At 34.6% G+C, this 13640-nt stretch overlaps 1 protein-coding gene across 1 annotated transcript; it reads left to right on the top strand.

Moving 5' to 3' along the window:
* Positions 1 to 4655: 4655 nt before the first annotated feature.
* LOC137388486 (uncharacterized) lies at positions 4656 to 12413 on the top strand. Its single transcript, XM_068074972.1, has 5 exons — positions 4656 to 4847; positions 5466 to 5630; positions 8645 to 8921; positions 11027 to 11417; positions 11934 to 12413. Exons 1-5 carry the CDS (start codon positions 4656 to 4658, stop codon positions 12385 to 12387), a joined length of 1479 nt encoding a protein of 492 aa, XP_067931073.1. The 3' UTR covers positions 12388 to 12413.
* Positions 12414 to 13640: the final 1227 nt, after the last annotated feature.

Genomic DNA, 13640 nt, shown 5'->3' with positions numbered 1-13640 from the left:
TCCATTACTCGCTGTCGACACATTACATACTTTGTCATAGGAGATTTTCGCTGATGACAGTTAAAATTCTGAAATGCCAGCTCTATGGCACTTTTACCTTTCTACAAGTAGAATGGAACTAAGTGGGTCTGATCTCCTAGCCTTGGCTCTACCTGCACATCAGCAAAATAACTCGCGCTGCATATTTCACTACTTGACAAACTTACCATTTAGTTTCCGCTCATTGATGATTATTGATTGATGGTGTATTATTGACATAACATTCTCAAACTAGAAGTACATTATGTTTGCGTGTTACTACCTGTCACTACCTGTCACTACCTGTCACTACCTGTCACTACCTGTTACTACCTGTCATGCATTTATAACATTTTACTGAGTTGATTTTTAGTATATTGAAAACGGGTTTGCTATTTTTGTTAAATACTAGTACCCAAGCACTGCCATGTGCTCAATTGTATCGCAATGATAGGCAGGTGTTCAAGTGGTAGAGATGGTAGTGTGTCTAGCTGAAGGGCAGAACCTCCGGGTTCAATTCTTGTGTGTTGCAATTTTTTCCAAAGCTATTAGCATAGCTTTGGAGGATGGACAGGCGGATATGGCTCTTATTATAGTAACGATTCCAAAAGAGTGATGATGTGATGAACTTATGACCTGGTTGTTTGAAAACCCTTTAATCCGTGAAGCGTCAGATAAGACATATTAGTAATGAACAACACAGAGATTAGGATCTTGTGGATTAAAGACACAAGTTAACATATTTTTTTCCATATTTTAGTTTATTTTGCTATTACATGCACACGTGTACATGTGTGCATGTACATGTGTGCATGTACATGTGTGCATGTACATGTGTGCATGTACATGTGTGCATGTACATGTACATTAAGTAGATTATATTAAGCTAAAACTTGTCACAAACAAATAAAAATTAATAAGAGAATAATATTGCTTTATAAAATTTGAAGAATTTGTTAAACACACTGCTCAGTGAGAGATGTCAACTGTTACCTATGGGCACCATGCCTAAACATTGCAACTGCATCATTCTGACCTCATAATTACAAAACTTTGTTATAAAGCTGCTGCAATAATATTGTTTATACTTTATTTTGAAATACTTTTAAGCAATTGTTGCAGTGACAGCATAGGATAGCTAAAGTAGAGCACCTGCAATGGGTTGTCATTTTGCCATTCGATTTTGACCTCAATCTGTAATCACTATTTACTATTGGTTAGCTTATCTTGTTGAAATATTTAAGACCCTGCAATGACCTGAGAGATGCTGCAGTAATGTTTGCACTACTACTGTATTATTTCTGGTATAATGACCTGAGAGATGATGCAGTAATGTTTGCACTACTGTATTATTTCTGGTATAATGACCTGAGAGATGATGCAGTAATGTTTGCACTACTGTATTATTTCTGGTATAATGACCTGAGGGATGATGCAGTAATGTTTGCACTACTACTGTATTATTTCTGGTATAATGACCTGAGAGATGATGCAGTAATGTTTGCACTACTGTATTATTTCTGGTATAAAGAGACAAGCAGCATTAAGATATGATAGACTTGCCAGCAACCAAACTGGTTTTCACTGGGCTTCAAAGGCCGCTGTCATGTAATATAATCAGCCACTGCTACACTAGTACAGTATTAATACAGAGAGCATGCTGACATGAGTAAATACAAGGCTTCCGTGCAATCAAGTGTCACTTCTCATCGTATACAACTAAAATGAATGCTTGTTCTTTATCTCCCTTTATTGAATTGGGATAGCAGCTGTCACGGGGATCATATCTGAAATGATCTTTTTCAAATAATTATTTAGCCTAAGTTACTCTAGATCAGTGTGGGGGGGCTTAACTTAGGAACAAAGTCTGTAATATTTTTGCAATTATTCAGCTATATCTATGCAATTACATGTAGACTAAAGCCTTGCATTGGAGTTGCCTACCGATTACATAAGGTGCCCAAATAAATAGTTTATACTCTAAGCCATCGCTGATCCCTGAGCTGTTTGCTACAAACTATTGCTTCTCTGACAATAAAAATGTCAGAGATGTATGTTTTGTAGTAATAACTAAAACCAAAATAAGTATACATTCTGTGTAAATATTATGCACTTTTATTTATAATTTTTTACACAAACTTTTATGTAGTAGATATTATACGACGAATAAATATCGAGTTATCAAATAATCTTACAAATGATTGCACGGAATAGTTCTCTAGGCCAAATTGTTAACTAATGCAGCTGAAAGAGTGGTGTAAAAACTAATAGACCCGTTTCTAAAATTTACTTTAAATGTCAAGGCCAATGCTATACTATATGAAAGTGACTAGTGAGGTGAAAAGATATACAAGTGAAAATATCTTAAAGATAATTTTAACAAAAGAATTATAAACAAGCCTGACTCATGTAACACAAAGGTAGATGCATTTGCAAAGTACTAAATCCTTAACTCAAAACCTTCTTTCGTACTCAACTAGCTAAATGTCCGGCGTAGCACGGGTATTAAAACCAGCTTATAAACAGAGGGAAGCAATGTAGTTGCCTGCCACTTGCCATTAGCCTGGCACATTGCCAACGGCTAATTTGAGTAAGCAAATATGTATTGCTAAACTTACTCATAAGAGCCGTGAGAGCAAGCTTTAGTGACATTGCATAGTGCAAAGTGCTATGCATATTTTAACTTAGATAGTGACTCATATCGCCCAATGAACTCACTGCATCTTAGGTAGCTCAGTGGGTTAGTTTATTGCCTGGTGAACAGGAAGTTCGGAGATCAAATCTTCTGCGATACGGATTCTTCATTGTTAGATACTAATCAGCAATCGCAAAAAAGACCAACGGCAGACTTTGATATTTATATATATAGATGAAGATGATGTAATAGAATGACTTGGGAATCTCTTTATTGCAGAAAACGTACAACTTTGATGCTGTGATGAAAACTCAATATAGGGCTTATATATTTAATCATTCTTTTCGCAGAAATTTTGCTTGCTATTTGTAAGTGTATGAAGCTTGCGCAGTGCAGTGTTGCTATTTACTCTATAAATTCCTAGAAATAATTAGCTTAGATTGTTTTTGAATACATCTTCACAAGTAACGGCGACTAATTCACTGAAACCGTCTCGTGTAACAACAATTAGCTACAATATAATCTATGAACTATCCTTGACCTGTGATACTCGTCAGGTTTCAAATAACAACAAAAGATTCTTTGAGCAAGAATAATACCAGACCCCGCATTGCAGTTCAAAAGTTAGGCAAGGTATTGTCATGTTACAGTTGATTAGAGCATCTCTTGCTGCGCTGGTCAGCGGTGAATTGATTACATATTTCTATTCAAATCATTTACCTACGTGAGTGTTTTCGTTGGCTCCCCAGCCAATGGTGGGGTCTTTAATCGCTTTCATGTACATGTATGTCTCTATGGCAGCATCATAAGTTTTTTCTATATATGTCTCTATGGCAGCACCAAAAGTCACTTTCATGCGTGTGTATAACACAGCATTGTAAGTCACTTTTATGTATGTCTCTGTCAACATATAAAATCACTTTCACGCGTGTCTCTATGCATGGCAGCAGCCAAATTTACCTTCATGTATATCGCTGACGCAGCAAAAAAATTTACTTTGATGCATAGCTCTATGATAGCAGTAATAGTTACTTTTAGGCATGTCTCTATGTCAGTAGAAGAAGGACTGACTGGTAGTAGTCCAAAGCATATAAAGATATACCACTATTTAAGATGTTGATTTGTATGAAAAACTGCTTTCTAGTACGGAGCTGTCTTCAGTCTACTCGACAACAGATTTATTGTTTTTTAATTGAAATCGTAAAAATTTAATCTCTGTTTCTCCAAGAGCAATATGAAAACTATAGTAAAAAACAACTGGGTTTCATCATGTCATACTAGAGGTGGAACCTGTCTCGTTCCACTTCTATGCCATACTATAATCAACATTTGATCGGTCAAATTCTTTTTTTAGTTTGTGATTCATAAGAAGCCAAAAGAATCTTTGTGTTCAACCTATTTTGGCGTTATTTATCGACAATGCAGAACATGTTTTTTAAAGATTTTTTAATTCGTAAAAAGCAGCAGTATTTCATGACGCACTGTTATTTTAAAAAGCACATAGAGGTAGTTATGCAAAAGTATTCAAATTTTATATAAAATACAATTTCAAAATAAGCCATTCCGTAAATTATAAAAACTTACAAAAGTTTGAAAATCTTCTGTACAAAGATGCTGCAGTTTTTCATAGCATTACCAAAATTCCAAAAACTCCAAACATACCGAGCTGCAATCTTTCTTTTAGTTTCGACTTGTAGTTATTTACTATCACGAGGTATGATTTTCACAAACATACGAGAACTGCTTATGGTAACCAAACATATGCGTAGCTCGCAGCTGACTAATACTCCAATCTCTGGATTATTGAAGTCGCAAGCCCTTATGTACATAGTTACACTTCATTATAAGATATTTTCTAGATAAATGGCAAATGTAAATATTTAATTTTGCAATCAAAAATCAGTAAAGTACAGTAATGTATTTGATATAATCGGAGTTATGTAATGCTGGTAAATATTGACTTATTTCAGAGCTTGTAGAAAAGAACAATGCAGTTATAAGGATGAATAAGGCCAAAGCGTACCGAGAATTGCAAAGACGTCAAGGAAGGATTATTCGCCGTGTTTGGAACGAGGCACCGCTGTATGACTTTTCTGCCATAAAGCAAGGAAACAGTTCAGTTTATAAACCCACACCAGTAGATAACAACTCAAATCAAAGCAAATCCAATATGTTGGCACCTGACTATGGCCAAGTAAGGGAGTTAGCCTAATCATCTATTTATTGATCTGTCTTATTGATCTTATTGATTGAACATATAACAGAAGTTACTTGAGCGGTTGTAAAGATATATTATTTTGTTAATGAATATTATTTCACAAAATGATAAATAATTAATAAATGTTACAATTAATAGAAATGAAATTTGAGAAATTAAGGCTTAATTTGATTCTGCCTATAATATATTTTCTGACATGTACCGCTATGACCAGGTATCCTTTAAGCTTGGTAAATAAAAGTGTATAAAATATATTACACTGATTACAAAAACTTATTTTAAATTATTAGTACTTTACTTCTATTGTAGCCTACACAACATTCTAGTAATTGAAATAATTTAAACAATTTTATATCTCAAAACAAGCAAAAATATTGGATCGAGCGGTTATGTGAAAAGATCCAAACTTGTAATTTTTTTGGGAAGAAACATGTAGATAACATAACTACTACATAACCGGTTTTGCAGAATCAGAAATATGTCTACTCTTCATCAATCTAATGAATTCCACCCAAAAATGCTACCTTTTCACCTTAGTTACTAAAAAAACATTTCAGTTATTATTCTCCAATGTTTGTTCATGTAAACCTCCAGATGACAGATCATGGTGGAAAGTTGATGAACAGCAGTTTGTTCTCAATCAACAATCAGCGACCTAAATATAGAGCGAGACAAAAAGAATTATATCCGGAGCCGGGGCGTCCGATCACAGCCCCTGAAACTGATCCATACGCTACTCTAGATGGAACAAGACATGAGGTACAGCATATAAAAGTTCCGTCCTAGCTTCATCGATAACTAGACCAAACAATCTTATCAAACCATTAAACTATCTTTGGACATTATTAAAAAACTAATTAAGGCTTTTGATATAAAAAGTCTAATGACTACTAGGCTGGCTGTCAGAACACCTGCTGCAGCCTTTAGGATACCCGGACACCTGCTCTTAATGCCAAATTGAGTCAGTAGATTTTGTAAAAAAACTGTTTAAATGCCAGAAAGATTTGAGGCGTGCAAAAGCTGTATACTACATAGGCAGCAAACGTTTCGCCGTCTTGATCGCAGCCATGCTATGAACAACTTCCAAATGGTAAATATTTACGTATAGTTGTTGTACATGGTTTGTGGGATTCAAATGAGACTGAAACGTGTACTCTATATGCGGTGTAATAACATGGTATCAAATATACTCGAGTGAAATATGTAGTGACAGCATAACAAGCGTTTCTTAGTAGATATAATTTTTGTGGATATGTCTCTCTACTGTTGAAGAAGTAGAACAGTGTGGATCTAAAAAGTTTGATCTTGTAGTGCTTGTCTTTCGATGTCGACAGCCTCTTCATTTTATGGTTTCTTAACTGACCTTTAGACCAATAGGCTTTTAATTATTTGGATAGCCTGTGGTTCTATAAACCAATGGGGCAAATAAGTAGTTATGTTTGAAAGTGTACAGATGCATCTTCAGTAGCACCATCAGGTGCAACTAAACCTTCAGGTTTAGTTGCACCTTCAGTTATACAGGTACGACTACCGACTACATGAAGGGCTACCAAATGCCATTACTGAACTTCTGTGCACGTTATTTCAAATGTCAATCACTTTAAACATTTCATACATAACTGGTACCCTGGTAGTCTAATGTGACATGAGAGATCATCAGGAGTGTCGATAAAGCAGAGAGAATAAGTATGTGTACAATTATTCTAAAATTGCTGATGGCAGTCGTGAGTTCAAATCCTGTTGACCGCAATCTTTGACCTTTGATCTTTGACCTCAAGTTTAACCTTGGCTTTGGCTCGACACGGTTCTTATTATAATAGAAATTAGGAAGTAGAAGTTTATTTTAAAATAGGGACAATTTTGCTGAACTACTTAAAGCAGTTTTTTCTGGTTTTAAAACCTTTTGCTATACCGAATGCGATCAACTTTAGCTTATGTGCTTTGTACTCTGTAAAGCGCTGTTTTACAGTACCCAGGCATCAACTACCGCTAAAAGTGGCTAAAAATTAAAATTATTTCATTAATTAAAAAATTTAAAATTGACTGGACTACAAAGATAATATGTCTGTATTTAGCTGGCTGTCATTTTATCGGTTCTGATTTTCCTTATTTCGTTCTTAAAAACTTCTTTTTTCATAAAAGCTTTCAATTTATTGTCATGATCTGTGAAACATTTGTCGACATTGAAAGCATGAGATTGCGATCAACACTTTTTCAGCTATTTAGTCATGAAAACGTTTCAGTTGCTAAGAATGGCAATAAACAAAATGTAATCACTTCCTTGACATCAACTTCATTGCTGTAATATTAAAGATAAACTGGTCAGTCAATAAAGATATATTTAAACCTAATGCGACGCTATGAATGCAAAACAAACATTAGCAGTACTTACCTGAAGTTATGAACAATATTTTCACAAAGAGCCACTCACAGCTCTATCATGGAAATGAAGGGTGATAGATATCCATTGCTAGCAGGTTATTGTTCGCTTAGGTTTATCCTTTCATGAGCAAAGTGCTAAGGTGCTTTCATACTCCCACACATACTCTACATGAGAAAGAATAGAAATATATCTATTGTGAAATAGATTACGCTGGAACCATTTTTTAGTCTTTACAATTGGAGTTATCGTCTACATGTTGTTTTCAGTTATATTCAATCAACATGGTAATTAATCTATGAACAACAATCTAATAGAATATTATTCCAATGCACTGAGATGATTTGTTTGATTATCATAGCCTAAAATATTAATGTCTTTACTATAATAAGAGCTGCGTTCGCTCTTCTGTCTGAGGCCATAGTTGGAAGATTTGAACAGAAATTACTTCAACAAGATTCGAACATGCAGTATTCGGCATAACCACCCGTTACATTACTATCTACACCAATCATACATCTTACAATGTTTAAAAATGTACACAATTATTCTCTGTACTTTATCAGCACAGCTGATGATTTCTTACAGCACACTAGACTACCAGAGTACTAATCTATATGTGTAAATTTTAAATGTTGTCGTTGTCATTTGGTGTCTGTCCAGTATAGTGATTAAACTTTAGCAATGAAAAAGTCGTGTTGCAGAAGATTTAATCTCGGAACCTCCCGTTTACAAGGCGACTAACTAACTCATTAAGCTACACGGGATACAATGGATTTATTGGGCGATATGAGTAATTATTTAGGTTAAATACGTGTATCGACTCTGCGTTACGTGCAACATCACTAAAGCTTGCTCTCACGGCTCTTATTAGTAAGTTTAGCAATACGGATACTAGCTGTCTCAAATTAGCCAATGGCAACTACATTACCTGCCACTGTTTACAAGCTTTTGTTTAATACCTGTGCAACGCCGGGAATTCATCTAGTCTTTACTATAATAAGAGCCGTGTCTGTCCGCAAATGCAGCTGAGGTTGAGATATAAAGTTTCGATGTAAAGATATAAAATTCACAACATTCAGCTGAGCAGACCCTGTGAAGCCGACGCAAATCAACCATCCTCTAGAATTTCAGTATAATTGTAGAGATAGTTATTGTCTACTCTTCATCTGCTCATTTGATGATCTCCCACAGCACACTAGACTGTCACACTACTATTATATATAAAGTTCACAGGCTGTTGTTTTTGCTGATGCATCCTACACTTACACTTATCCATGTCAATGATTTGTACTTAATCTGTCTATCTTGTACTTGGTATACTTGACATGTACACAAAAAATTCTATATAGCCTTACGTCTAGTACAGTAAGCGTTGCACAATATGATACAGGTGATGGTCATTCCCAACTACCCTATCCGAGCAAGCAGCGTCAGGAGCCAGGCTAGCGATACTCAGTCACTAAATGAATTTAGCAACCGACGTCTGCAGAGTAGAAAGTTTCGGCATGCCAATGAGCTGACCCAATCTATAGACTGTAATAGCAATGCCCCTTTTAAGCCTCGGGACCAGAATAAGCCAGTGGGTGAAGCTATTCAGTACCCAGCAGCTTCAAAGATGAGAGAAATGCTGGCCACGGATAGTTGCTTGCCAATGGAAAAACCAGTCAGTGAGTAGCAGGCCATGAAAGCTTATTAAAGTTAAACATAATTATGCTGGTGGAATATTATCTAGTTGCAATCAGTGTTGTTTTAAGAAGAGCTGTCTACTCAATGTATGTAAAACAACCAGCCGCAAGGCTTTCTTCATTTTTTAAGGCTAGGCATCTTCTAGTTTATGAGGTCTAAACTACAGTGATATGCTATTGGCTGCAGTAGACTGACATTAAATTTTCTTTCCTACATTAAAATTATTCAAGGTAATTGGTTAATATATTATTGTGATAAACAGGAAAATAAAATCAAACAACATACAGTGCAAAAGCAAGTAAAGCACCATAATTCAAATAAATATAATATACAATTTTTAGTTTTTGGTAATATTTGGCACTAAATTGTTTTGCAGTTGTATACACAAAAGTTTATTGTGCTTGACTCATAGAAGATAGCTGGTTCAAGGTTTAGATTCAAACTAAAAATTAGCCTGAGTCCTACTTTTGTGTAGTTTATATTTTTATTATGTGCCAGTTAACTTGCTGCTTATGGAACTTATGCTAAAAATTGTAATGCTTATAACGTATACTGTAAAACTGTTTATTTTGTAATTACTTTTGTCCTTTATAGCTAAATCAACTGTAGTTTTATATAAATGAATGCCATTTCTATATGACAACAAATTTTGAACATGAATATACCAACTGGTGTTCTCCAATGACTTGGCCGCTTGAATCGCAAAAAAGGAAGATTTATTCAAAAAGTTGTATATCCTTTATTATAATGTATTTTAAACTATTCAAGGAGTTTGATCAACATTTCTTTTAAATTGATTTATAGCCAGCATCGAGTTTATTAAATGCACTGTTTTGCTTAACAAATGTTTTCAAAATTAGGATTCTGGTATGTTATTTTAAAGACAACCAACACATAATTCTTGACATAGCCAACTTTCAGGTCAATATCTAGTTGCTAGAAGCTATAGGAGGGTGCTCAGTGATGTACGTAGAACTGAAGCTATGTGGTGCAACTTACTCTAATTTAGATAAAGTTTAACTTACCTTCAGCTTACATGTTTGTTTTCTTTTATCTTCACTGATCTTTTCATTTTTGATGACAAAACTCGAATGCTTCTAGAACTATGGAAAGTTTAATGTGCCAAATTATATCTGTTGAAATTTTATGTTGTATGTTGGAAAATTTGTGTGTAAACGTAATTTAAAGCAGAGATATGGATTGTACTCACAACAGTCTTTTCCAGATGGAAAAACAGCGTTTGTGAATACAGTCTGGTATATATATAATATATATATATACCAGACTGTATTCTGTGTATATATAGACTGTGTATATATAGACCAGACTGCGTATATATATATATATATATATATATATATAAATTGTTTCCTCACCCTGGATAACCCGTATGGGTGGTAGTTTCTGCTCTAACTCGAGTCTCCTACCAGAGACCTGGGAGTTTGAGCACTCGCCTCAAGATCGTAGCTGTTCCCAATAGCGTACTTTTCTGCAAATCACCTGAGTTGATTGCTGTTGGTATTTGGGCAAGCCATATTTTATGCGCCGGTGTTATTGCGCCCAGTGCCCCAATGACTACAGAGTCATTGAGGCATGTATATATTTATATATATGTATATATTTTAATATATATTATAAAACATGAATTAGTATAATATGCAGTATTATATTGTATATATAACTATATATTGTTACTACAATTTTAGTAATACAGTATAATACAACATGACTTGCGATAATACACTATGATGCAATATATTATAATACCATCCAATAATAATAATAATGATTTTATAACATAATGTGTTATATGTGTGTGTGGCATTATATTAGCCTATATTAGATTATATAACATAATGTGTTATATGTGTGTTTGGCATTATATTAGCCTATATTAGATTATATAACATAAATGCTATATAATCTAATATAATGCCACACAACATAATATAACAAAATGTAACAAAATATGATAGAATATGTTATAAATTAGTATAATAAAATGTTATATAATCACCATATATATTATAATTGCTTGTATTATCACATAATATTTTATATGCATAAAAGATTTTATGCTTTTTAGCTGTTGTCGAAACAGGCAGCAGAGGGATAATGAAAAGGGGATCTCAAATCTCTTTTGCATCTCGAATCTCCATACAATCTCAGCAACCACTGCACAGTGAGACTCAAATCAGCAAGCTTCCTGTTGCCTCTCCAGCCACTCCGGCCACTATAAAATCTGTGAGGCGACCCACTCAAAATCAACCTGTAACTGTTATTCAACGAAGAATCAGTCAGCCAAAACAAGTTTCTTTTCTTGAAAAAGGAGACAACTCCAAGGATAGGATGTCACCAAAGACAGTACCGTCAGTCGACTCTGAAGAACTTCAACCACTGGCCCTAACTGCTAAGAATCTGAACAAGTATAACGCTATGATACTAAAAACTATTCGAACATCCAAGTTTGATGAGAGGTAAGTTTGAGTAGTAGCCCTCTGGGCATGTGCTTAGTTTCCATGGAGACAAAGAGTCAGCTCAACGCCGTGTAGAAGTGAGTCAGTGGGTTTTTGACTGAAATGCGTTGAGGAATCGGACTGATCGGTTTGCCATAGCTGTTGGATGTATAAAAGCTAATAAATGTATTATAGCTAATAGAAGTGTCATAGCCAACTGATATGTTATATAGCTATTGATGTGCTATAGCTAAACTACGCATTATAGCTAATCGGTGTGTTACAATTCATCAATGTGTTATAGCTGATCGCTGTATTATAACTAATCGATGCATTATAGCTGATTAGTGTGTTATAGCTGATTGATGTGTTATAATTAGTGAATGTGTTATAGCAGTGCAGTAATAGCTCCAACTCTGGCTTCAAAGATGAGTAGCAGGAGAGACAAGCTCTATTCATTAGACAAATGTTTGGTGTATAGGTTTGTTTGCTCGAAATTATTTCAGATTATACAATTTCAAAAATATGTTGTTGTAGAATTGTGCAATGGGTGAAGGAACGCCAATGCGATCAAAAAAGTCGAATAGCAAAGCATGATGACATTCCAGAAGTAGATGAAGCAGGATATGGCGAAAATCATGGCAGGGCAACTCCAAACAAACGAGATCATTCAGGAAGCAACAAAACACCCCGAGAAAGTGAAAGAACTATTCACGTTAAATACCAGTCAAGAGAGCAGCCTCACTCTGTGGAACAGCCTCAATCTGTAGAACAGCTAGGTCAAGCCTTGTATAACGACAGAGGACTCGAAAATTTAAAACTAATGAAACCTACTTCTCTGCAGCCGTCTAAACCGGCAGTAGAGTTTTCCTACAGCTTAGAAAAAGAGGCTACGGACATTAGAGAGAAGGAAAGCCCCGAAGAGAAACTTACAGAGCAAATGTCGGCTAAAACAGACAGTAATGATAAAAATGTGACAGCTGATAGCTAGCCCGCTCTTAAAACTGGCTAAAACAATAGGACTAGCGTGCAATGTTTACATCTTATGTAATATTTATTAAAACTGACAATTTATAATATAAAATAAAACAGATTCTGTATATTTTGTAGTTCAGTTTTTTATTTTTAAAATTTCTGCCACTTTTTGATAGTTCTTCACAAAACATTTGTGCTGAGAAGTTGAGTTAATAGTAGTAGTAAAAGATTATAACAATAATAATATAATATAAAAATATATTTATATTCTCAAATTGTTAATAAATTAATCCCATTATTGATTGAAAGGTTATAGAAAGATGATGTTGTGTTCAAAGGTCCTACAGGCAAGTAGCAAGATATTGAAGATGAGTCTTCACACTGCAGGCTTTTGACTGACCATTAAATGACTCTTACGTGACCTTACATGATCCTTAGTTGACCCTTAGATGATCTTTATATGGCCCTTGGATGGTCCTTTGATGATCCTTTCATAACCTTTATGTGACCCTCATTTGACCCTGATGTAACCCTTATCTGACCCTGATTTATTTTAGGGATCAGACCCCAATATAAGATCCTAATTTAACCGTTACATGACCCTCACATGACCCTTATATTACCGCAAGATGCATCTTCTAGATGACCCTGCGTGACCCCATGCGCTTGAATCTACCTAATAGTACTAAATGAGATAAAACATGTCATTTGTTTTTTAAAGTACTACATTTTGATGTATGTTTAGGATTTAATACAAAGTTCAACATTGCACAAGTACCGTTCGCTGATGGGCTGGTCACAAAATCATGAAGCCTTATTCGTGAAACACTAATGCCATCTGAGAAGCTGAGTAAAAATGATTTCCATTTGCTGTGGACAAGAATATGCCTCTTTATATACCATGAAAAATCATCGCTTTAGATCTTTTCAAATGGTTTATGTACAAAGCACCTTGAATGGCTGCTTAATTAATAAGAGGCTTTTTGACCAATGTTTTCATGTAATGACCAATGTATATATATATATATATATATATATATATATATATATATATACCCATATTTCCGAGTTAGGAGTTGAATAAATATATACCAGTTAGGAGGTTGCGGAATATAAGGGATTAGGAGTTAACGCAAATATATATGGGTAAGCCTCCTATATGGTCTAATTTATCTACATTGTAGATATATATATATTTATTCACCTCCTAATTATTATATATTTTTATGGAAATTTTAGGAGAATATGGTATCATACAATATATATTCA

The sequence above is a fragment of the Watersipora subatra genome, chromosome 2 (assembly GCF_963576615.1).
Source record: "Watersipora subatra chromosome 2, tzWatSuba1.1, whole genome shotgun sequence".
NCBI classification, from domain to species: Eukaryota; Metazoa; Bryozoa; class Gymnolaemata; order Cheilostomatida; family Watersiporidae; genus Watersipora; species Watersipora subatra.
This window is presented reverse-complemented; position numbering and strand designations above follow the sequence as displayed.

Excerpts from the sequence above, each read along its gene's own strand:
- LOC137388486 (XM_068074972.1), top strand. The coding sequence starts at position 4,656 with ATGAATAAGGCCAAAGCGTACCGAGAATTGCAAAGACGTCAAGGAAGG. Across the intron at positions 5,631-8,644 it reads TAGATGGAACAAGACATGAG|GTGATGGTCATTCCCAACTA; the intron begins GTACAGCATATA and ends AATATGATACAG. Across the intron at positions 8,922-11,026 it reads GCCAATGGAAAAACCAGTCA|CTGTTGTCGAAACAGGCAGC; the intron begins GTGAGTAGCAGG and ends TATGCTTTTTAG.